The sequence below is a fragment of the Haemaphysalis longicornis genome, unplaced genomic scaffold, assembly GCF_048455015.1.
Source record: "Haemaphysalis longicornis isolate Haplotype H1 unplaced genomic scaffold, Haemaphysalis longicornis Haplotype H1 scaffold_10, whole genome shotgun sequence".
Taxonomy (NCBI): Eukaryota; Metazoa; Arthropoda; class Arachnida; order Ixodida; family Ixodidae; genus Haemaphysalis; species Haemaphysalis longicornis.
The window spans coordinates 41541949-41568071 of NW_027526204.1; the positions used below are offsets into that span (position 1 = coordinate 41541949).

General features: G+C 48.8%; 1 protein-coding gene across 3 annotated transcripts in view; it reads left to right on the plus strand.

The window, feature by feature from the left end:
• The window catches only part of LOC144158403 (agrin-like), a 289317-nt gene extending 264448 nt beyond the window's left edge, over positions 1 to 24869 (plus strand). For 2 of the 3 annotated variants that reach the window (XM_077689274.1, XM_077689276.1), the window contains exons 11-19: positions 443 to 822; positions 4465 to 4827; positions 7348 to 7605; positions 8285 to 8403; positions 11149 to 11166; positions 14689 to 14800; positions 17847 to 18235; positions 19350 to 19379; positions 21893 to 24869. In XM_077689274.1, the coding sequence (XP_077545400.1) occupies positions 443 to 822; positions 4465 to 4827; positions 7348 to 7605; positions 8285 to 8403; positions 11149 to 11166; positions 14689 to 14800; positions 17847 to 18235; positions 19350 to 19379; positions 21893 to 22355 (2132 nt within the window). In that variant the 3' untranslated portion in view covers positions 22356 to 24869. The remainder of the gene's footprint in view (positions 1 to 442; positions 823 to 4464; positions 4828 to 7347; positions 7606 to 8284; positions 8404 to 11148; positions 11167 to 14688; positions 14801 to 17846; positions 18236 to 19349; positions 19380 to 21892) is intronic. The other variant, XM_077689275.1, reaches the window with a different exon arrangement.
• The last annotated feature ends 1254 nt before the right edge of the window (positions 24870 to 26123 follow it).

The window sequence follows — 26123 nt, forward strand, 5'->3', positions numbered from 1 at the left end:
CGCGCGGTACATATAAACGCGGTAACTGCGCCGCTCCGCTTAGTCGCTCCACCGCCGCCGCTCCGATGACATCCGATGACCACCGATGATTTGAATGGAGACTAACAGGTCTGCTACCGCGATGGTCGGCGCAACCGTAACAAGCACCACCCAGATGCGTCGCATCACCCCATGGTTTCCCCCTGCGGAAAGATGTGGTCAATTTTTTTCCCCGTATCCGTCTCAGTGTTCACAGTAAGCGCAACTTACCTTCAAAAGCATGTCTACATCAGCCGATGTTTACAGTTGCTTTACCAGAGCACCAACAGTCGTGCTAGGCTATGATGTTTTAAAAGGGGTGGGGAGATGGGTGAAAAAGGCACGGAACTGTATGGTGTGGGGTGTCGACACCTTATCGGGCCCCAACAGTCGTGGGTCACGTCGACGTGTCTCCGTTTCTCAGAACCCCAGGGCGGGCGTCCCTCAGCGGGAGAGGCGGAGGAAGACGACATCCGGGGCGACGAGGAGCGCGGGCCGCCCGAGTCCCCCGCGCGTCCCCTGCGCGTGCCGCAGTTCTCGGGCCGCTCCTTCCTCGAGCTGCACCGGTTGCAGGCCTACACGGGCCTCTCGCTCGAGCTGGAACTGAAGGCGGACGACCCGGACGGCCTGCTGCTCTACAACGGACAGACGGCCTCGGGGGCCGGAGACTTCGTGTCGCTGGCGCTGCGCGACGGACACCTCGAGTTCCGCTACAATCTCGGCTCTGGCCCCGTGCTGCTGCGCGCACCCAAGCCGCTCACGATGGGCCGATTCCACCGGGTGGTCGCCAAGCGCTACCTCAAGGTAAGGCACCCACCGTGGGCCAGCCTGCATGCCTCAACAAACTTGTTCGAAGTTTCAACAAAAAACTGTGGTTGATTCCTCTGTCACAGGAATCGGTAAAACACGAAAGTGAAATGTGCAGCGAAATCTGCAGCTGAGCATGATTGGCGGGCCGGCGGCCGTCTTGTGGGTGTGCTTGTCGAGGGACGTCCTGCTGGCGGGTCGCTTCGGCAAAGGTGTACTGGCGTCAGTTCCGCGACGGATATGACGTCAGTGAAGTCGTGGGGTATCCCGGCATAAAAAAAAATTTGTGTTAAAATATAAAACCCGAAAACGAACAACCTCATGTGTACGTACTTTTTAGTACTAAAGAGTGCTTCCCCCGCAAGAAGGGCCTGTGTGCAGGGGTGCACCCTTTACAGGCCGCTTGTTTCGTTGTACTGGCGTCACTTCCGTGACGGATATGACGTAAGTGAAATCTTCGTGAAGCCCGGAATAGAACTTTCGTGTTAAAACGGGGAGAGAGAAAGAGAGGAAACTTGATTCGGAAAACAGCCAGCTGCGCAAGGTTCCCTGCTCAAGTCTGCACGGGCGCACCGCATCACACCGGGCCACGACATGTTGTCCGCTTGGCGGCACAGCTCTTGGAGGGAGGGGTTTTGGTAAGTCATGGCGACCTCCATGACAAGGGTGAGATGATTCAGGCGATGATGGAGTGCAGGCTCTTCGCTCCGGCGGGATGGATGGGCATTCCCGTGAAATGTGTTGAAGTAAGGCAGATGAGATGGTGCGATACGAACAAGCATCACGGTAGAGGAGGAAGTTGTAGCAGAGCGCAGAGCCCGTCCCTGTGCGGCGCCCGGTAAGCTGTGTACACACTCGCGCATGCGCTGAGAGTGCACAGCACTTTAGGGCTCGCCTTCTCGTCGTAGCTCGCTGTAACGGTCGATGTGAAACGACTGCCGAATCAGACGGCGCAGCGATATAACGGACCCGAGTTGAGCGATATAACGGACCCGAGGGCGTCCCGCAGAGGCTTCGAAAACCAAGCGGTTTAAATAGTCATAACCGTTCGATAGTCGTGAACCACTGGCGCTTGTCATACATCTCCCCATTGTTTAGCTCAAAAAAAAACAAAAAAAAACAAACATACATTTTACGAAAAATATATGTAATTAACCAGCAGAACCCGCGTTCATTTAGTTCGGAACGCTCGTTGGGTTGGTTTTTGCGGTAGTAAGCGAAGAAAAGCGGCAGTGCAACACCGGCACGTGCGGGAGGAAAAGCAAGCAGAAGAAAGAAAAGTTGGCTGGCGATTACGATACTCCCTAATGCGATATTTGGGCGCAGCAGCAGTGCGCTAAGGCTGCACTCAGTCGTCAGTCGTGGGTTCTCTCGACGGCAGCGATTATGAGCCTCTGCGTTCGCGGCGCGCTACCGAGCCCGGGACTGATGCATCGCATGTACCCCGAGACATACCCGACCGACCAGTGCAAGGTCTGCCAAATGGAGACGGCGGACCACACGCACATCATGTGGGACTGCATCAAATACCCAAAAGAAGCAAGATCAATTATGATCCCGCCGCGGCTCCAGGCAGCTGCGAAGAGCCACGACCAAGACCAACAACTTTGGGCCGTCCAGCAGGCCCTCGGGGTGCTCGAAATCAAGGGACCCAGCGAGCCGGCAACGGCAAGCAGGGACCCGTGCGGAGTAACGGTAACCCCGAAAATGGGGTAGGCCCTCGTCCGGGCGCGCGAGCGCCCAGCTGCCGGCACAAATAAAATTTGTTCCAATGCAATCCAATCGGTGGTGTGATGTGCGTCTCAGGAAGGGACCGTGAACTGATTCTTAAGCGAACGCGCATCATAGTCACGCGCACGCCCCCCTCACGTTTTCGCCAAGTGTCGCGCCGTCAAGCGCCTTGCGCACAGCATACTGCCCCCTCCCCCACCACACACTTTCGGGGATCGCTGGCTCGCGCCGCCATGGCGAACCCCCCCCCCCCTCGCAATTTCTCGACACTCTCACCTTTTGCTTTCTTTCATCCTTCACATTTTCTTCTTGCCATCGTTCACTCGGTTACGACGCCGACGCGGCTCAGCCCAGAAACGTCCGCCCAAGGGCTGTGCCCTAAAACACGGCCGGGCTAGAGAGGCGGCGCGGGCTGTGTTGATACGCGCGCACGCCGCCGCTCTAGCCCGGCCGTGCCTAAAAGCATAGAGTTTCTTACAGCTCTATGCCTAAAAGAACAGAACTCCCTCTGGCGCTGTCTGAAGCAGGGGGCGCGCGAGCACTACGGAGGCGGGAAATTTGAATTGCTTTGGGTGGTACCAGTGAGCGGATAACGGCGCTACAGCCCATTATGGCGAATCGCTTCCTCCGCACTTCCGTCAGCTTTCACGTTGAGTGGAATGGCTTTAATGTTTTTGCCTCTTCTGCGCACGCGCATTTGCGCCACTCGGCTACTACGTACATTACCGCGAAAGGTTCTCCACTCTCCTATATATCTCTAGTGCTAATGAGTTGTAGGAAAGTAATTATCATCGGAAACTGAGGCCGCTATTGGTAACCGTAAGGGCACCACGATAGACCGGCGTCTATAATCACTGCGTGTGAGTCGCTATCTACATGCGGCACGCAAAACTCCTAAAAAAGTAGGTGATGAGCAGTTTTATCAAAAAATTGTCTTCCCGCCTTCACTGTGCAAGAAATAATCACAGCAGAAATTACACGAATTTCCAAGATTGTCTTTGCCGAATCAACCGCGAGGCAAGGAAAGCGCAACATGATATGATATAGTGAGTGGTAAACATGGCAATGTTGTCAGGTTACTTTGTGGTTCCGCGACTTAGTAAACATTTCAGCACAGATTACCTGCTGCACTACACGCTCGTATAGTCCGTCTAGTCTTTCCTCAAATCTTGTAAAAAGTGCATCCCGATCCTTAACTTGAACATAACACAGGGAAGTTATAGCCACCAGGTTGCAACCTTGCATAAAGCATGTGGGTACTTCAAGCCGTTAATAACACGAGCTCTCTTTGTTCTATATGTTCTGTATGATGTTTTCAATGTAAAAATTGAAGTTCAGAGACAGCGCTCATTTTCCCCGTCTTGTTAAGCCCTCTCTTGTACCGATAAATTCGCGCTCTTTCCTCGAATGAGCTAGCAAACCGACTGACCCAGCTTTCATGTCTGTGTGGAGTAATGAAAGAGGGAAAGATTACACGTAGCAGGACAAGGAAACCATATTAAGTAAAGAACACACTTTATATTGTGCTGTATGCGATAATTATTTATTTTGATAAAACATGGAGTGCGATTCAACAAGGACGTCAGAAAGACGACAAACACAAGCGCTTTGAATTTGTGCTTGTGTTTGTCGTCTTTCCGTCGTCCTTGTTGAATCGCGCTCTAAGTTATGCCAAATATGCACCAACTTTCCCAACAGCGCGTTTACTGAAGTATAATTATTTCAGTACAGTATTTGTGCAGGTCTCGTGTGAGCTCACAGAGGTTCAAGATATGCCTTATTGCGAAGCCTTCACCATTCTGAAATTCTTTCCAATAACTTTAGTGAGTAGGGACGGTCATAAAATTTGTATAATCGGCAGATCAAATCGCTTGCGGGCATTAAAAGGGACGACATTTATTTCCCAAGGACGGCTTCCTGACCCTGGACGGCGAGGCCGACATACGCGGCCGCTCCGGAGGCCTGCTTCAATCCCTCGACCTGGCCGAGAATCTCTTCGTCGGTTGGCTTCCGGGGCCCCGCGGTCTGGGCCCTCCCCCTGGTGTTCTGGACAACGTGGGCGGCGTTGAGCGGGGCTTCCGAGGATGCCTGCGCCGGCTGCGTCTCGGAAAGCGGGACGTCCGGCTGTCGGGCGTCGGGGCCTCGCGGGACGTGCTGCGTGCCGTGCGCCTCCGGGAGTGCGGCCCGCCGTGCGGACCGTGTCTCAACGGTGCCACCTGCCTCGACTACGGACCCGGAAATTACAGCTGTCTCTGCGCACCTGGCTTCCAGGTGAGGCTCTTCGCTGCAGGTACAGCATTCGAGAGCTCAAAAAGGAAAGCCCATATGTTTTCTGCACGAAAAGCCAATGGAACAGAGAAGATTGTTGCTGAAGCTGAAGAGGTAGATCCTGCTGTTTGCTGACCTCCCTCCTACAGATGGTTGTTGAAATAACATGAGGAGTAAACATCAAAGAGAAAAGTAACAGCCATCTTTGTGGACGTGTCGAAGCATATACGAATAGGCTGACGTCGCTGCGTTTTCTCCATCGTCGGTGCAGCTCTTGCAGCCATAGGTGTATTTTGTATTGCGCCATGCATTGCAGACGGACGTTCAGATTTCTAGGGAAGTCAAATAAAAGCCCAACCACATGCACGCGTAAAACCGACGTACTCGCGCAACGACGTAAACCGGCGTAAGCATGTAAGGAACTGGCGCACTCCGGCTTAGGCTTAAGCCGAATGCATTGCTACGCGCTTGTTACGCCCAAGTCAGAGCTCGCCAGACATCGACGCAAACTTTCGGGCGCACGGTGTTGGCGTTGACCTCTGGCCGTGATGTTATCTGGCGGTCAGGTCGCATAACAAGACAGCAGATTGGTAAATAAGCTAACTTTACTGTTAATTATGCGATAAAACGAAGTAACTTGTAAAATACGGAGAGCAAACAACCGGACAAAACACTCGAAAGCAACGAGCAACTATGGGAGCAAGGCAGTTTACTACAAATGCAGCGGAGGGTTTTGTGCCTGCCAAGTATGTATATTATATAATCCTTTACCTTTTTTAATGTCCCAAGAACTGCTTTACTTGTTTTTTATTAAATATACGTAGTTCTGTGAGAATAGGCAATATTTGTTTTATTATAGTTAAAATGTAGTTGAACTGGTCGCCACAAAACTCAGTCCGGGGTAGTCGAGCCAACACTGCGCAGCGCTTGGTTTACGCGCGCGTTGCGGCGATATGTGGTTACTCGGCCTCGCCAACGTCGTCGGTCAGCGTGAAGGCAGCGGCGTATGTCGCCACAGGCGTACGTCGTTGCGCGAATGTGTCGATTTCACGCGTGCATGTGGTAGGGCCTTAATGCTCACGCATTAAAATAAGCAGCCTTGCTTGATGTGTTGTCGCCTCTTGGTTTTCAGCGTAGATAGGCTATGTGGTCGTAGACTCTCCGTTACTGCTGGCGCTCAGATATCACGCAGGGAACAAATGTGTCGTCCTGAGAGGAGATAGCACTACAGCCATGCTGCAGTTCGGAAGTTGCAGAAAATGTGGCCCCGCTTCCCCCACTCATTGATTGATTGATTGTAGGGTTTAACGCGCCGACGCAACACAGGCGATGAGGCGTGCCGTAGTGGAGTGCTCCGGATTAATTTTGACCACCTGGGGATCTTTAACGTGCGCCGAAACTCGTACACACGGGCGTTTTTGCTTTCCGCCTCCATCAGAAAAGCAGACGCCGCGGCCGGGAATCGAACCCGCGACCTCGTGCTCAGCAGCGCAACGCCTTAGCCACTGAGCCACCGCGGAGGGTGCTTCCCCCACTGATCGCAGCAATGCTTTCTGGAGAGCCATCAACGCTTTTTCTTTGCTGATAGTTTGGCCTTGCAGTCACGCGCCACGTGTACTGGTACACAACAGACGGCGCCTATCCCACCCAGATGTTGATGAACAAGTGCCTTAAGGCAAAGACGTTAGTGCCAGTGTGAGGGTGGCCGGCAGCTGAGGGAGTGTCACATTGCGGTTTTCTTCGTTAAGACAGGTTTCTTGTGTGACACTCAACTCTTCTCTCTGCTTTCCACTTCCACTACCAGGAACTTGAGGATTGAATTTAGGTGCTCTTCTGGCGATTTCGCTGCGGAGTATGCTCTGGCTGTGTCGGTCTTCGTGCACCTACGGTACAGGATTGCCAGGTCTTCTGGTAATGAGCTCATCAGCAGCACTCGGTGCAAAGCAACTGCCTACTACGGACACAACATGCAAGGATGTCCAAACAACCAGTCCTTTATGTCCAAACAACCACTCTCATAGTCTCGAAGCCGTGCTTCTTGTTAAGATTACTCCATAAGTTCGATTGAAAGTAAGCTGTCTATGTGATCATCGATGAGGACATGTTTTCGGTAATACCTTCCATGAGCCCCTTGATGGCAACCCTGCACTTTGCAGCAGTCAGGCGTATCAGTTGAATTGCACACTTCGCAGCAGCAGCCAAGCGGGCTTGAAGCATCTAAACCCTTCAATGTCCATGAGACTGCGTTTAGTGTGTACACTATTGTCGCCTCGTAGTCATCCCATAACCCCTCCCACTCATGGCTCTCACAGCTAAAGACGGGGATTTGAAGCTTGGGCGTGGCGACTCGTAGACTCGCTGCTCGTGCCCTGCAATGAGCCATGAGGGTTTGAGTGGAGTTCTGAGTGATCAGCGGTAATAAAGTGGCTGGATTCGTCAATAGTTCGTCAATAGAGAGGAGTAATTCAGGCTGTTTGAGTGCATTGACTCAACCTATCAACGATGGCACTCATTCTTGTGCAGGGCTCCCAGTGCGAACGTCCCCGGCGTCGCGCCTGTGACCCGGACCCCTGTGGCTCCGGTGCCTCGTGTCTGGTTCGGGGCACGGGAGCCGGGGGCGCATTCTCGTGCCGCTGCCCTGCAGGACGAAGTGGGCGCCTGTGCGAGGGACGGGCCACCGTGCCGGACTTCTCCGGAGACGGCTACCTCGAGCTGCCGCGACTCCACAACGTCGGCCAGGCGTTCTCCCTCGAACTCTGGTTCCTCACCAGGGCCCCCCAGGTAGCCCCGCTTTGCCACGTTGCGTGCACTCAATTTGTATTTGAAAAGGGTGGTTCCCATACCGCACACGCAACAAAAAAGAAATGGTAAAGCGAGTAAACACAAGCGTAAATTAAGAAAAAAAAAAGTGAGTCACAATCGTGTATATACATGGAGAACTTGGTAGCGTTGACTGCAGTGATACCACTATACGCCCTGCCATTATGTGCACCAATATTTCGGCGTTTTCAGCCCCAAATAATCCAGATATATTCTTGTTTATATTAGCATGTTTTCGTTTTGTTTTGCCCCATTATACCTGTTGTAGGTTCAGAACAGCGACAGAGTTAGTTTTGGCTTCGTGAGAAGGTAGGCAAACTATTCTAGGGAACCAGGCATTCCAGTGCGAAGTTCCTACCTACAGAATTGTTATATTCAGGAAGGTATGGTGCTATTCGGGCTATCGGACGTATCTCAGCATATTTATGCAGAAGACATGATACCTCCTTGTGATCCTAGCATCGTCTGTTGTGTGCCTTTATGATAAAACTTGAGTAAAAATAGTTAATAGACACATGGCGGGAGGGCAAAGCGCACTTAGTCTGGTATAGGTATACCTAGAGCCAAAACTGATTTATTCATAACTCAAGCCCAGTGTTTCCTATTAAGTAACATCACTCTCAACTGTCCACGCAACCAGGGCCTGTTGCTGTACAACGGTGGCGGCACGTCGGGTCGAGGCGACTTCCTGGCTCTGCGACTTGAGGCTGGCCGCGTCCAGTTCCGATACGACCTGGGCTCGGGCGCCGCCAATGTCTCGTGAGTTCCGCGCACCCTATTCTTCACCCCTCCTGATCACGCGCCGGCCATGTTCACCGTGGAAACTTGTAAGAAAATCCGCTGTGTTTGAACGCGGTTAAACGAAGATTGTCGAGCGAAAGCTTAGTTTTTGCGTAGAGAACACGCGATGAACGGGCACACGATTGCACCGCAAAACACATACGCCTCTAGGCGCAGTCACCGTTGTAGGCAACTTGGATGAAGTCAGCGCTTCCTTGTATCGTTTCATCATGATACACGCCACTACTCTTTCTTTTTATTCCCTTTTCCGCCCCCTACCCTTGGAATGGACGAGTGATTAGACGCTTTCACTGCGCAACAGCGCGGAGCGTTGGCTTGACGTTGGCTGAGCTTGAAAGGGACTGTGCAACTGTTCTGATATGCGCTTTTACTCTTTTTTTTTCTCGTCTGGAAGCATTGTCGGAGCTATATTTATCAACAGCACGAAGCAGCACCGCGTGATTCGCTGGCCGCAGCAGATTAGCCTTCCGTTTGTGCTCTGCTTTGTGGTTTTTTTTTTTTAATCTAAAGTGGCTATCGAATGCGTTTATTGCTGCAACAGAAAGTAAGCGGCCAATAGCCGCTACATTGGTGTAACGACGTAGTTTGAGCACTCAAAGAGCGCCAATACTCGGGAAAGAGAGACGAATCTTTTGCGCAGGTTTTCAAGTTATCTGATGGATATAGAGCAGTAATTTTGGGCTGAGCTACCTTGTGTCTGCCGATTGTAAGCTCTTTATGTGCTTATTGACTACGTTCGGAAAGCATTTAATACTTAAAAAAAATTGAAAAAAGTGCCGTGAGGTTTCTTGGAGGTGAGATTGACGCTTGCGCGGGTTAGATCCCCGGCCGCGGCGGCCGATTTTTCGATAGAGGCGGGAGGCGAAAACTCCCGTGTGCTCGAGATTTCGGCGCACAATAATGTTCCCCAGGGGGTCAAAATTAATCCTGAGCCCTCCACTACGGCGCGCCTTAACGCCTGTGTATCGTCGACGCGTAAAAACCATAACCAATCAGATTGAAGCTGTGAAGAACGAGCCGCTTTTTCTTTGTTTGTATTCGGAGTCATAAGCTTCACTTCAGAAGTTGCGCCGTGATCTTGCGAGGTGACACGAAGTGACAGCGCCGCAATAGTGATAATCAGTTGATAATGCGACAAAGCTGCCGCTTGCTCAGGCGTGTCTTGGGCAGACCTAGTGTCACTAGATAAGATACAGAGCACCGTCACTGCGGCACGCAAGTTAGTGACGGCGGCCATTTTGGTGTTTATCAGTGTTACCAGCTTTCCACTTCTGCGGCCTCACTGCTAGATTTGACGAGGTCATTTGTAAACAACACTGCCGAAGACGCGGCAACATGACAGACTTCTGCCGCTGAAATTCTGTGAAGCGCGTCATCTTTGATTCGCGTTCGGAACGACGGTAGTCGCACGCAGCCGCAGAGCAGAGAGTGCAAGCTGAGGCTATTACAGTTGACAGGCAGGAGACGCATAAACAACAAAATGGCGGCGCCCATGAACCGCCGCAGTGTAAACAAATGTCACGTGATGCGAACTGACCAATGATCACGGCGGTGGGACGGAACAATAGGGAAAAATAGTGCCGATAAACTTTTTTTCACGAAACGCTCGGCACATCCCTTGTCCTGTAGGGGGGGACTTAATCAAAGCTGTGATGCCCTTCGGCACTAAAACGTCTTGGCATATGTATCACTTGGTGTGTCTTAGGGCTACGGCATGAACTGCGTCTGCCATTTACTCAAAGGTTAACTCTTTGAACTTTTCTTGGCCTGTTTTCTGTCTTGGTAATATACAGAATTGTCGCCAAGCCGACTGTTTTCTATTTCCTGCATACTTTGTTTCCATATCCTCCTTAAAAGCAGATTGGGCGGTCACTTTTGTTTGCAAGATCGAATTCTCAAATACACTAAACGGCTAACGACCGAATCCTACTTCGTGTCTAAAGTTTAAGAATTTCACAATCGGGCCTCGACTTAACCGCTTATTTGTTACAAGTCCTGAACCCGTGCTCGTCTCGGCACCACAGGGGTCATCTGGTCAGGCATTGCCTAAATGTGTGTTGTTAATGCTGGCCATGTTTGGCTGAAGCCCTCTTCCAAACAAGCTTTGTTTGATTTTAGGCTTCCTATGGAAGTGCGATGTACTTACTCTTAATATTTTTTGCATGACTCAAGTGCAGCTCGGCGGTTCAGTACAGATCGTTCAGTACCTATCACTATCAAACGACAGAATTTTTCCTGTGTGATTATCATATTTTATGCCTATGATTATTGCACTTTGCTCTGTTATTGTGTTCAGGAGTATTAAGTTCTCACTACGCTGCATTGTGAAATTATCATTAAATGCCATGGATTGCTCTTGGTCTAGCAATATATTGAGAAAGTTCTTTACCTTCGACTCTAAGGAGACGGTCCTGCCAGAGCACAGATACATAGAATCAATAAGGCCCAATTCCGAAATCATCATTATTTGATGACCAACTTCGCAAAAGCCACACTTCGAACCATTTCTTCGTTGCTTGTATTCAAAGTAAGACTTCTGCTGCATTCTGGGTGTACTTCTCAACATCCTTAATTCTACGTTGAAGCAGAATTTACTAATATTAAAACTGTCTTCCTAATATTCCCCTTTTTAAGCGGAATTGCTGAGAACTGTTGTGGTCGGTATCTCTTGACAAATATTGCCCTTGTCTTTTCATGCTTCAGTGGATCTGTACTACTTGTGTGAGTATGCTTTGGTCAATAATGCGCCATAGTGAGCTTGAAGCCATGGCGTTTTGTATGTGTGTGCGTGTGTGTGCGTGTGTGTGGGCGCGCACACACACACTCCATTTGCGAAAAACATATCTTGGTCAATTGATAAACGCTCTTTACAGCTGGTGAATGGACCTAACTATTTCTGGCAATCGTTTGAGCATCGCCACGCAATTATTAATATTAACATGTAGCCGACACTTACCGTAAAATCACTGAAAACTACACACACTTTTAGTCTAGCACTTTTGTAAGAGCTCCAAACGAGGCACGGCTATTTTTTAATAAACTGAAATGCAAACAGTGTCAATGTTAAGGAGCAGGCACTATAATGCTGGAAAATGAAGGGACCGGTCCTCTTTTTGTTTAAATTGTCTGTACTAGATACTAGCATCCAGTTTTGAAAGAAAAGCAGAAAATGCAGTTTCGACCCATATTGCACAATAAGACCACAGCCGGAGTAGGAAATGTGCCGCATATTAGAATGCATTTGTCGCATATTAGAATGCATCATGAAGTCTTATTGATAACCTTGAAAAAGTGCAAAAAAGATGGCTCGGTTTATATTATCACGTTATTCGCGCTTTGACTCTGCCTCAAATATGCCCGAAATTCTTAACTTGCCAACCCCCGCAGATTGCTGCTCTCGCTCGCGACTCAAGTTTTTCTTTTCAGTTATCCAGAGTGCCTTTAACATTAAAAAAAACCCAACACCAATTGTGAGACAAGGTAGAGACATCCAAGGTACAAATAGCCGCGCTTACTTTGTGCCGCCACTACGCATAAACACTTATGCATATCCCTTCCTTTCACGCACAATACGTCACTGGAACGCATTACCAGAATCTGTCGTTCAATCTCGGACTGCTCCGGAATTTGAGCACCACCTTCATACAGGCCCAAGTACAAATGAAGCCTACCTTCGTTGTTAGTAGTACTGAATGCATGTTTGCATACATGTGTGTGTGTATATATATCTTTGCTGAAACGTAGGCCACAATCGTGCTTTTACCTAGTTCGAAGTTTTTCTTCTCTTGTGTTCTCTACCATCTTCAAAGTTCTACTACTCCCTATATATATATATATATATATATATATATATATATATATATATATATATATATATATATATATATATATATATATATATATATATGAATAGAGTTTGTTGTTATATTTGTAACTCTTGCCTGTGTTTTGTTATATTGCTTGGCATTTTTGTGTGCATAGTTTGTGCACAAATTTAGGCCGCCTGCACAGTTATGTAAGTGCTTTTTGGGCATGCTTATCTATGCTTATATGATAATACAAGAATTTTGTAACCCCACCCTAAATCGGCCTCACCGGACAACATTATGTGTAAATAAAAAAAGGAAAATATAAAAAATTTTTCTTCAACTAAAATTTTACAATCCTCACGCTTTTCTTTGCCTTTGCATGCGGCTAGTGTTCTCTCTAATGAACCTCTCAATAAAGAAAAGAAATGACAAAAACTTTCATGAGTTAGCCATCCAGCCTCTGCCAAAGTCGCTCTTGCGAGTGTCGCAAGAGCGAGTGGTTGTTGTGGTGTTCCCCCACTTCATCGGTACCTATATCGGGCTGATCTAACAACCTCACCCTTGTGTCACTTCGTCATGGAATTGAAACGGATGAACATTTCTTCCTTTTTTGCCGCCGATTCTCTAATCGTCGAAGAAGGTTGCTGGAGGCACTCCTGCGACATCTTGGGCAGCCATTAACTCTGCCAGTGCTTTTGTCGTTTGGGGGCGCGAAGCTAGGCCACTGCCACGGGGGTGTTTGTCACGCCTTTCATTCCTTCATTTCAGAGACGGCTCGTCTGCCGTGCTAAAATGATTCCGATCAGGCTTCCTGTTTCCTATTTCTTTTTCTATTTCTCTCTTGAATCTACGTACTAAATTATTACTTCGGCTGTACTGTTTTGCCTTGTCTGGTTCTTTTTAATGCAAACAAATCTTCTTGACCAATCCCCCTGAGTGGGTATGCGCCCCTTTATGGGCCAACACCACCACCACCCCATTGCATTGCAAAGAACATGGCGCTGTGAATTTTTTTATTGGTAGTGGCGGCTTTCAAACAGTAACATTAAATACACTTTACCAAACTGTTTTTTAATAGCGGAGCTGTTGTAAGTTGGGCATTTTGGTTAGTCTGCTGAAAGTCCAGCGTCACGCAGGCGTAGGAGCAGGCTCCCAGACTCGTAGAAACCGGATCCTAGACCAACCGATAGAGGGCGCAGTGGTATCACAGGGTTGAATTCTTCTTCCTCCAGGCAGGGTAAGTAGAGGGCAGGAGCATCCCACCGTTGACGTGTACCTGCGTATTCCTTTGTGCGAGCCATAGAATTTGAGCGGCAACGGGCTGCCATTCTCCGGCGAGCGCTCGTTGACGGTCGAGCTGACACAAGACTACCACAACTCCGCTATTTCAGCAGATTTCACGCTGGGTGGAACTGTGTTTAGGTTTGGGGAAAGTGCGCACAGCCAAACGAAGTGTACCCAGAGCGCACGTCCATAAGGAACTCTCCTGTAGCAATGGTCTCTGCTCATCACATCTAGCCGTCTCATTCTTTAATACGCCCTGAAGGGGCCCTCCTTTTTGTGCGAAAGGTTCGCGAGCTCGAACCCACCCGATGAAGTGACGCCGACACACAAGGAACAGAAATCACCGGTTTATTCTGGGCAACAGAAAGACATGTGGGAAATACATCCGCATAGATCAGAATGGTCATAGGAGCATCGCGACATAAGGAAGCCAACTGCCTCCACTGTGAAAAAAATAAGACGGTGCTTTCCCAACACTCACAAATGTTTCCGAGTTCATCATCGTAAGCCACACCGTCCACGTCCACCAGATGCACCGCGTAGTCCCGGGTGGCCAAGAGTCGAGGTTGCGGTTCACGGCCTCTTTCCGCTCCCATCCCGGCGATCCGCTGCGACCGGGCTGTGTCGTCCAACTCCCCCCCTCTGTTCTTGTGAACGCCGCTGTTAAGCCACTCGGATGGTTGTGCGCATGTTACAGTTTTTATACGCATTACACGTGTTTGATGCCTCTCACGGTTCATCGCACGCGCGCACACGGGCACATGACGCACTGACGTCACTATCGGTGTTCGACGCGCGCTCACTGTTTTGAAATCACTCTACGCGGGCGCACGTAGGGGCTGCGTCCCTACAACCCTTTTATGCAACAACTTCGTCACAAACTGATTCGTCTGTAAGACCCGCTATTTCTATGGCAGCATGCGAGATGAAGACCGCTAAGAATGCACACACTTTACAAATATAAACGGGCAATGGATAAATTGAGCAACTAAGTTCTGGACCTTAAATATTAAGGTACATATTTACGGAACCTCGCGCGTATCTACTGTCTTTTGATGTGCGATTGATGAAAATAGTTTGCAGCTTGTCTGCTTCGTTACTGGCGGTTGGATCAAGTAATTACGACTTCTATTTTTTTTTTCTGTCGCAGATCCCCGAACGAGGTGACGCTGAATGCGTGGCACGTGGTTCGTGTCACGCGGACTCGGAGGGAGGGCTCCCTGCAGCTTGACAACGGCCCCACGGTGCACGGAGAGTCGAGCGTGAGTGCATGCCCTGTTGTGGTGCGAGCGGAAAACGGCCAATAATTGAACTCACGTGCATCCGACGGCCCGCTGCAAACGTTGCGTCATTTAATCCCTTCTTCGCTTTGAACCCGATGACGGAATTGTTACACGAAACGTTGAAGGCACCATTTCTAGTGGAAACGCGTGTACCCGGGGTTTCAAGTTCTGTACAGGACTTTACTGAGGAGCCTCCATTGTTAGTACCGGCACAAGCAAAGAAAAGGAAGCGGGTACATTCCGATTTGTTCCGGAATTACGTAGTCTCGAACAGAATCGAACAGTTGAAGGGTCTTGCGCTGTTCACAGGGAATGTTCATGATGCCTTCTTTGTGACCGCTGGATCAAGCATGTAGTTCAAACAAAAGACAATCGGAAATTTGCGCGCAGTGTTCCGTCATGTTATGTCTTTGTATTTTTAAATGTTGTAAATTGTTTGCGTTTGCTTATATCCTTTTTCTTATTTTGTTGTTGTTCTATTCTTTACCTCCTTTTGTGCTTTTTCTTCCTCTTTTTAGGGTAAGCACGCAAACCCCCCACGCCCCAGAGCGAAATGGCCACTGACCGGAAAGGCAGTTCACAGTTGAAGAAGCAGTAGAGCATTGCAACACAGTGATACGTATGAAGCGACAGCCTGCGGAAAAACAATGTTCCCATTGACTAAGTCCTCGACACTGCACAAGGCAGAGAGAGAATTGGCGGGGAAAGCGTGGGGAGCTTCACCTGCTGCACCGAGGCAGTGCGCACCCTGTGAGTCGCCAACAAGCCGAGACAGAGAGAGAGGGCAAAAGTTTCTTGAACAAAAAAGAAGAGTTCGGCCTGAGAAACTGATCTTCGGCCTCCTACCACTGGGGCAAGGGTACGGGGCACACAAGGAAGAAAAGACTGAGAACAGGAAATACAAAAAATGACAGTCAAGTGGACCACTGAACTATGTACCGTAATTACCCGATTATAACGCGCCCCCGATTCTAACGCGCACCCTATTTTCCAGGCAAAAAACCGAAAAAACTTGCACCTCCGTTTGTAACGCGCAAGGAAGTTTGTGAGCAAGAAAAACGAATGGGAGAGAAACGGGCGATTTATTCCCCGAAGTAATCGCACTCACCTCACTCCTCGCCGCTCTCCGAGAGCTCCTTGTCGCCTTCCGCTGACCGCAACATCTCGTCACTGGTGCCGTTAAGCGCGTTCGCGATGCCACACTTCTGAACGTACGTTCAACCATGTTCGATGGGATCGTGGCCCACGCCTCGCATGCCCATCCCGCGGGCTTCTCCAGAGGCATACGCTTCAGCCAACCGCTCGTTGAGAACGCGTGGGAGCCGCTCGTAAGCCGCAGAAGCGGTGCACCTTCGTTGCCGCTGCTGCTAATTACTGTTATCAGGCACGCAAGTGGAAAATTTTGACTATTTGTGTGAACGCCGAAACAAAAGCCTAGGCACCTAGATCCGAAAAATGGTTGCTAAAAGCTTTGGCGCCATCTTAAGATGGCGATGGCGATGGGTGGAACGAAATTTCAGCTGTTTCGGTAGTTTCGGTTTCGTATCCGATTCTAACGCGCATGCGATTTTTCGGGCTATTTTTGCGGAAAAAAGGTGCGCGTTAGAATCGGATAAGTACGGTACATGCAATGAGACTGATGAAGGCAAGCAGTAAACACAGCGGAGCAGATGGCAATGTGGTAGTAGCCTACGAGAGCACTGAGAAGTAGCAGCAAACTCAACAATCTTTCATTGCTACGTTCAACTCAGCGGCATAACTCAGCGGCGGGCTTCTTTAGGGTGGATAAGGGGGCCCGTGTTTTTTTAGTACTTTGCATGAAGTGAAAGTATGGACAACTGAGAATAAACAAAAGCTGCTACCCACCTCCACTTTTATGGGAAATGCAAGACAGTCTATTTATCCCAGGATACAAAACCCACAAGGGGAATCAATGAAGTTCAGCAGCAGCAGACTGTAATGGAAATTTGTGCTGCATACCGTTCGCTGTTTATTTCATTTAAACCCCACTTCGCAAGCTGCTTGCAGCGTTGGTGAGGCTACAGCTCAAACCAGACAATCAGGTAGCGGGAGGCGCCGCCATAAGCCAGTGAGGAGAGCGGAGATATCCGCACATCCTGTCCCTCCGCTGCCTCCCGCGTCACCTCCTTTCATTAGCTGGAAGTTTATGACGCAGCCTCGGACTGCTTTCTTCAAGGGACTGTGATTGTCTTTGCACACTTCGCCGTTTCAACGAAATAAATGAAAAATACTAGAAACTCCACAATATTCTTTATCTTCAACTCTCGCTATGGCCGCACTGACAGACGATTTTTCAGTAACCGTCTAGGAATCGTTTCCATGTTCCAGTCGCTTCCGGCGGCAAGGTCTTTTAGGTGCAGACCACTTTAGGGGCTGGGATTGTCATCGTAGCTCGTCCGGGTCACGGTATGTAGCCACCGTAGTCACAGCGTCACGCACCCAAGCAGACGCTTCGAGAAGAACACCGCTTCCCCTGGTCGGGATTGAGTCTGAGTGCATCGGGTTACGAAATCGATGTCTATCCCATTTCGCCTCAGATGCACACGTTGCTCATATGCTAAGTGTTTGGGGTTATCTTTGCGCTGCGCCGTTGCCACCGAGGCTGTCCTTGTTAAAACGCAAATAAGTACAAAATATTATAAAATAAGGGAACCGAGGCTGTCCTTGTTAAAACGCAAATAAGTACAAAATATTATAAAATAAGGGAACCGAGGTTGTCCTTGTTAAAACGCAAATAAGTACAAAATATTATAAAATAAGGGAAACGTCATGAATTAACGCAATAATTGCCCCAAGTTAATGCAAACTTAATCCAGTGTGTTTTAGGCCTTTCCCGTGGCTGCGGCACCCTGTCTTGGCTACTTTCGGTATCAGCTCCAGGCCGATACTGAAACAAGTCAAGAGAGGGTGCGACAGCCCCTCTGGCGAAGCCCTGCTCCGCATTTCGGTAGCTTCCTCATCGTTGAGTGGAACTGCTTTAATGTCTTCGGTTTCCCCGTGGCAGGGCCCGCTGAGCGAACTAAACCTGGAGCAGCCGCTGTTCCTGGGCGGGCTGCCGCCCGAGGCCTCGATGAGCGCCGACGCGGGACCCCGCTCCCCCGGCCTGGACGGGGCGCTGCAGCGTCTGGTGCTCAACGGAGACGCCTGGACAGACCTGGTGGCCCGCGCGGGCGCCTCGGAGCGCGTCTCCGAGCACCGCGGCCCGCCCTGCGGGGGCGCCGGCGGAGGGCCCTGCCTCAACGGCGGCATCTGCCTGCCACAGCTGGCGAGACACTCGTGCCTCTGCCCCGCGCGCTTCGGGGGCCCGCTCTGCGAGCTCGCCTTCGACGAGGCGCAGCGAAAGCCCGTCTCCTTCAAGGGAACCTCCTTCCTGCACTTCAGGCACGGCTCCAGGTGCGACGACTTATGGTTCAATCTTAGCACATTTTGGGTGTTTAACGGGCCAAAGCTACACCTGGGCTATGAGGCGCTCCGAACAGTGCATTAAGGTGTTGCGCTGCTGAGCACGAGGATGCGGGTTCGACTCCCGGCTGCGGCGGCCGCTTTTCTGATGCAGGCAAAAAGCAAAAACGCCCGTGTGTTCGAGATTTCGGCGCACGTTGAAGATCCCCAGGTTGTCAGAATTAATCCGGAGACCTCCAAATCAGCGCGCCTCATCGCCTGCGTTGCGTCGGCGCGATAAATCCTGCAATCAATCAACCAATCCGAATAGTGGAGGGCTGTGGATTAACTCAGACCACCTGTGGATCCTTTACGTGCGCCAAAATCTGCACATACTGGAGTTTTTGCCTTTTGCCTTCATCTAGAAGGTAGCCACCGTCGCTTCGATGGAACCAGCATCCTTGGGCTCAGCAGCACAAAACCTTATCCCCTGAGCCAACACGGCGGGTTCGGCGACCTATGGTTTAATGTTAGTCACGGCAAACACCCAATGCAGCACTTCCACAGTCATGGCGGCCAGTGAAGTCATACTGTTTTTATGTATAGTAATTCTGACTGCCCATCAGGTACATTTTAACAAGGATCTAAGGTGCTTCAAGTTTCCTAAGCTGCGAATACTTGTCTCCAAGCATCGCAGCCGGTGCATAGGTGGGGTCAGAAAAGGGGGGTTAGGGCTATAGCATTTAGAAGAGTGCACCCACTCAAAAGGGTCAAGAACCTGACACATCCTAAAGGTATAATATTTTCATAAACACAAATATTTTGCATTGGGAACTGTGTGCTAATTGCGGGAACTAACGCAGTGCAATTGAGCTCGTGCTGCCCTGAAGCTCGGCGTTTCATTCATGATTTCCTTAATTTTCTTGTTCTCTCTGAGATAAGGCGCCAATAATATGTTGTGTGGCAATATGTACCAGCTGAGATTAGCACTTTGCAGAAGGGATTGAAATACTTGTGCCTAATATTTTGCACGCGATAGAGTTGCGACAGCACCCAAGTGAAATTCTCCTCTACAGCACCGTTACTGTTGTGCTGAAGTATTCCCCTCTCCTTTTCTTTTTTCAAGGGAACCTGGCGAGGAGGAAGAACCACTAGGGTGAGTGAACACGTTACCGTATTTGTTGACAGGTCCGCTTTCAAATGCGAAGCATATCTCGGTGAAGCTGCATTAGTTGTTTTTTTTTTTTGGGGGGGGGGGGGGGGCATCGTTTTTCCTCAGCGAAATTTATGGAGGACCTGTAATTGCGCAGAAGAGTTGCGACTGTTGTTCACAAGCGGATGTACCAAAGCAAGCTACACATTAAGCTTTTTTACACCCTTGTAGCCAAAAAGGAAGCAGCATAAGTGGAAAAAGGGTGTTGGGAGGCCTTTACACCCTTTTTCTTTAATCTCAACACCCTTTTCCTAGCTCTACGCCCTTTTTGTGTGAAAAAAAGGGTGTTGATCAACTTCCACACCCTTGGTTTTTCTTCGGGTGTTGAAAGGGTGTGGAAAAGGTGTTCAGCTGTTCACTGAATGTGGCCATGCTTGGATGCATAATAGCAGTGTAAAGAACAAGACATCCCCTCATGTACCTCTCTACTCGCAAGAAATTTTCAAACGCAAAAATGAAAAATTGCTCGTATGCAATGATCGCTCATTTCCATATGCGGTGCACTTCATGCCCCAAGTTCATATGTAATGGTTGATTGTCACGACATATTTATAACCCTCCAAAGTTCATTATTACATCTAAGCTGATATTTCTATCTCACTTTTCAGGCAGCGCTCATGACTTCTCGCACACCACTTTCTGAAATCCTTCGTGTGTGCTTGCAGAAAGTACTGGTACATGTTGTTGAAAGATACCCTACACCTTTTTCTAGCTGGTTACATAAGAAATTACGCGTATTGCACTTGGCAAGCAATTTTATTTAGCTTTGAGTTTAAAACTGCAGTGTTTACCGTTGAATATGCATTGTTGCGTCACTATATTAGGGATAACATGAGGTTCACTACGCGTCCCAGGCAGCTCTCTTGAAGATAAGCACAGCTTAAAAAAAACGGCCACAACTTTCCTAAGTACGATTTGTTTTACATAAATTTTCTCACCATGTTTTTTGTGAGAATGGGATCAGCGTGCATAGTTTAGGATTTACAAGTTTTGTTAGGCTCCCACCGTTTTTTATCTGTCTCACATAAATGCAGCTGTCTCTGGCACAAAATTTGGTTCAGGCTGTTTTTTTTAGCAGTATCAGTTTAAATGTTTTTGTTCTGGGGGTAAATCCTTCAATGAACACATGAATAGGAACCGCCTTGTCAAGTGCTTGGCCATCAATATTAGTGGCTGATCAATGCCCATCGAAGTGCTTATCAACCTGGAAACCATTAGTGACACATGCAATACCCAAAGCTGTCTAATTTTTCTTTCGCTATCAAAAGTCTCTGGGTGCTTCATTCATATCCTGTACTACGTTAAGGACTTCTGTTCAATGTGCTCTTTGTACCTTATCGCTTTTTAACTTGTCTTTCTGTATTTTCAAGCGTGTAATGCTGTTGATACCAGTAGACTAGTAGAATATCCAACCTAATGGACAGCCGGTTTGCCCCTCTACATCCCCGCTGAATCAAGCAATGATATACAGGGTGTCCCAGCTATCATGCACCAGGATTTAAAAAAAGAGTAATGACGTAACTCGAAGAAAACCTAGTGCATAATGTTTGCAGTACTGTGGAGAAGCGGGCAGTATTTTTTTCGTTAATGAGACTTAACTAATTAATGGTAATTATTTATCTAACTCGAGAAGTACTGTCCTAATCACGAAAGTGTCAATGAGGCACTTGTAGGTAACCACGAGGGGCATCTAACTGCGGTATTTTTAGCGACGAACTAATTGCGTACTCGTTTATTCTGGCTGATAAAGAAAACCCGCGAAAAACGAAAAATACCACGTGACGGCGCCTCCGCGTGCGTAAACGCGCACCGTAAAGCAATGCCCTCAAACAGGCTGCCTCTGAGTTAGCCAGAATGAAATAAACAAAAGAAAGAAAGAAGAAATCGCGATCGAGTTTGTGCCTTATCTGGACACGCGCCCCCCGAATCTTGCTGTTGCTGCTCCTTCAATGCATGCCATTATCAAGGTGAGGCGCTGTCTCTTCGGGCGGGTGACAGGGAAAGCAGTTGCTTTCAATCAGCCTATGTGGGGACGCTGCTGTACAATGCGCGCGGAAGCGCCGTCACGTGGTATCTTTCATATTTCGCGGGTTTTCTTTATTAGCCAGAATAAATGAGTACGCAATTAGTTCGACGCTGAAAATACCGCAGTTAGATGCCCCTCGTGGGTACCTCCAAGTGCCTCATTGACACTTCAGTGATTAGGACAGTAATTCTCGAGTTAGATAATAATTACAGTTAATTAGTTACATATCATTAACGAAAAAATTACTGTACGGTTCCCCACAGTACTGCAAACATTACACACTAGGTTTTCTTCGAGTAACGCCATTGCTCTTTTTTTAAATCTTGGTGCATGATAGCTGGGACACCCTGTATATCAGCGGCTCGGGGTATTACAGGTGAATCAGCATAGTAATAGCCTCTCCCCCCCCTCCTATCTTCGCTTGCTGCAGCGGTGCTCCCGAGAACGAGGTGGAAGTTCGTTTCCGGAGCCGAGAGCCCAGGGGCCTAATCCTGTGGACGGGCGGCCGTGGCGACCACATGGCCCTGGCCCTGGACCAGGGCCGCCTGCTTGTGTCCTTCGACCTGGGCGCCCGACGGCAGGAGCTCTGGTCCGAGTCCCGGCTCGACGACGGCCGCTGGCACAGCGCCCGGCTACAGCGCCAGGGCCGGCTGGCCACCCTAGCCGTCGACGGCGCCAAGCCCCTGAGCGCCACCGCGGCACCGGGGGCCACTCAGCTCAACACCGACGGCCTGCTCTGGCTCGGAGGCTGCCCCAAGCTGCCCCCGGGCCTGCCAGCCGCGCTGTACCTCGGGTTCGTAGGATGCATACACGAAGCGACCGTCGACGGTAGGGAGCTGGCCCTCGCGGGACCTGCGTGCGCCGACGACGACGAACAACTGCCGGCCTCGTGAAGAGATGTCCGGCGGGGTCAGGGGCGCTCCTAGGGCGGTGGGCAGGCGAGGGCTTGAAAGGTTGCGGACCTTGAATGGGAATTTTTCGTTCGAGTGTCCGTTTACTGTTGACACTTCTGGCGCCCGGGCGAAATCCGGAGTGTTGCCTCTGAGGTTCCAGCAGAAATTTGCGTTTAACAGTCGTACAGTAATGCATCTGCTGAAACGTCTCGAACAAATGGAAATTGCTTTATAAGAGTTATTGCAACACTGCCTTAAGAGCACCACCTTCTTTTGTGGAAAATGTCGTCACGATATTTCTCTTCTGGCAACATCTCTCCCAACTTGAATTTATTTCGGCATACCGAATCATACGTGCGGAACCTTCGGTTGTAAATGACAGGGTACATTTGCCTAATCATTTTTGTCAGGGTTGTATGAGTACTCTGGCTTTTTTCTGACTCACGAATTCATCTGTAATCTAAAGCCCCGCTGAGTGACAACATTCCAAGGGTACAAAAATGTACAGTGCCGCCCATCACTCCCTATTATTGAATTGTGATTTTTTTGCGATCTCTACTTGTAATCTGAAATCCAATTGCATTTTGCATGTCAGCGGAGCTGGCCTATGTTATGTATGAGCTTACCGGTGATGTTTCAATAGGTCTCCTGATTTGCTTCAGGTTAATGGTCGGTAATGTTACGCTTTCGGGTGGAGTGTGATGTTGGCGTAAAGCATGGCCCTCAAATGCCCCGCCCGCTTGGAGCCCACAACTGAAGTCTTCCATAAACGTGCCTCTCTGCGGGCCAGGAGCCTCCCAGTGCATGCTGGGAGCCCGCCAGCCCGGCGCCAATTACGTCATGCCTTGCTCTGCGGAGTATGAACACGACTCTGCGGTTGCTCGAAGACCGCATAACGCTATCTGCCGCAGTCGAACACTGCCTGCTCTATGGATAGCGGCGAAGCTCTCTATTAGACGTGTTCGCCAAACCAAGACCCTTGCGACCAAGCCGATGACGAAGAGAAGCCGACCATTTGTGTACATATGGGAAACCGAATGGGTGGAACTGTTCTGCACTTCTGCTGTGACGTTCCAGCAGCAACGGATTCTGCCAGGCGCCAGTTTCAGCTGCTTTATAACGTGCGCTAAACCTGCGAAAGTGATCAGCGTTTTGGAATTCCAAGCGGCGCTTATGTTGCTTGGCGTTGAAACACGGTGCAGCCATGTGTTAGGTAGCAAGTTGCGCTAGACATCTTCAAGTGTTTCACATGTCGTGATGGTTCCCGCCGAATTAATGTGTTTCTTTTTTTTTTTTTTAGACACGGCTCCTACCTTACCTGATTCGGGCGCATAGAGGGACACTGAAGTAAACATGTCAGAGGGCGATTTGGGGCTAAATTTGGCATTTAAACCCGTGTGATTTGTTATTTGATTGCTTAGGTGATCCCTGGAGCCTTATTTTACATGTGATGGACGGCAGAACTGCCGCAACAGCTAATGCGATGACGTCACACTTGTTTTCATTGTGTTTCCATGTTATCTGAGCGTCCTACTCAGTTTTGTTTTCAGCCGTTTTGTGGTTAATGTCTACTTTTTGTTAGTCCATGCAAGGGTTGTGCTGATAAAAGCTGCTAGCAAAGCGCTAAATTTAGCTTTGCGGATTTGCCAGTGTGTCGTTAAGCCAACGTCAGCAAATCGGTGGCGGGTGTGGTATGAGGGAAGAGACACTTCCTCTCGCGATTTTCTCTGTGAATGGTGCGAGTCAATAAGCCAAAAAAACTTAGAGCCTGGCCTACACATTATATGCTTTATTCTGGTAAGGCAATTAAACCATGTTTACAACTCGCTTCAGTGTCCCTTTAGGAAGACTGGAAGAGCACCTGTATTAGCGGCATTCGAGAACAGTTTACGGTGAGCTGGTGAACACTCAGATATTGCGATGCCGAGCTTGCCGAAATGTCTGTCCGTTCTTCGTCAGCTTCTTTCTTAGCCCCGATGCTGGTTTGCTTATATTTTTAACGTGTTTATGGCCAACCTAAGGGCGTCTGACAACTTGTATTCTTAAGCTTTCGACACAAGTGTTGAAAATTTCATGTTTATTTGAAATGTTTAGCGATGGTTTTCTGTAATTCTTTAAGATCTGCCTTTATTGTTCAACGCTTTTTCGGTTAGCAACTACGTTTTATTAAACAAATACAGCGCACAGTGTGTTAACCGAATTCCTATTATAAGTGTGTGCCCTATGGCATCGCCACATACTGCAAAGCAAGGTATGATTGGGGCCATGGAACACTAAACCGTGGGGTTAATTTATTGTCCTCTTTTGTATATTACGCCCCTAAAAAATGTTTGGCTCCACAGTTCCTTTTTAATAAGGTGCTTTGTGTGAGACACTCAGTAGTTCCTAATCTTCCAAATGCGGCTGTGAATACGTGCTTTCAAATGGTGAACGCGACTGTGCTTGTAAATAGCGAATTAAGTTCAGCGCCACTCGACGGCAAAAGCTGGCTTTCCGCAATAAAAGATAAGTATTGTGTTGTTAAACGCTTCTGTGTACATTTCTACCTTCACTTCAGATATTTATCACCACGACACTGCACGGGCTGGAAGAATGATTGAAGTAATGAATACAAAAACCTCCCGGATCATATCCACTAACGTGATACCTGGGGAAAGGCGAAGCATGCGGTGTATATGTGTATTCAAAGACTGTAAGTCTCTCTCTTGCCGTATGGCGCACGCTGATTGGGCGCCGGAGAAGCGCCGGTGGGAGGAGCAATCGCGCGCTTGCTGAGGTGATGGTGCCCTCTCGCATTTAACCGCACCTAACCGATTGTGAGAGACAGACCGGTCGTAAGTTGTTTTCGTGTCGCATACCTCAGCATGCTGAGAAGTATGCTTTGCAGGAGAAAATGTGGTATTTGAAACAAATGTCGAGACGGAATTTAGCAAATTTATGCTATTAATGCAATTAAATACTGATTGTTCCTGTATTTTGAATCAGTTTCTATCGTGTGAGATTATCTTCACCCAGTTTTATCAATTATAAACTTGTTTTTTGACTATTGTTTGACAACTTGATTTACCGTGACGACAGTAGACGACGACGACAGGAGGCGCCGACAGCCCGAGCCCCCAATATGAAACCAAATGTTCGAGATCCTACTGGTCCTGTGACTAATCTGTAGCCGTATTTGGTCTGTTGAAAAAGTCGCGCTCGCGTTATTTCAAGGGATCACACTAGACACTGAAACGAGACTGCTGCTTGCAGAAAGCTCAAGAAACTAAAAACTGCTTCATGGTAACTAACTTTTTTATATAGACAAAGATGCTAGCAAACATGGTGCATACTTTAATCGTACATATGCATGGCGTACAACTTACATGATTAGTTCTCACGTGCAGAATGCTGGATATATGTCAAACCTAGCCGGAACTAATGCCTTACGGTTAATTACATCTTAAATGGCAACTTTGTACGGGATTTGGAGAGCGTATCAATAAAGCGCTAGCGAGCCTCCAATCTATTGGAAAAAAACAATGTTTATGACCTTTGCGCAAAAATCAGGTCTTCCGGATCAAGTTTTTAGCATCACGGTTTCACGCCCTCACTCGCTGCCAAATAGGCAGACACTCACATTGCGCACTATGGCACTAAAAGTAGCCCAGCAAGAGCCATTATGCTGCGATCTACGTCACAAACTGCCCTTATTTCCCCATTGTGCGAAGGGCTTATCTAGTATTTATTTCCACACTTTAAGGGACAGACAGACAATCGATTTTTGTC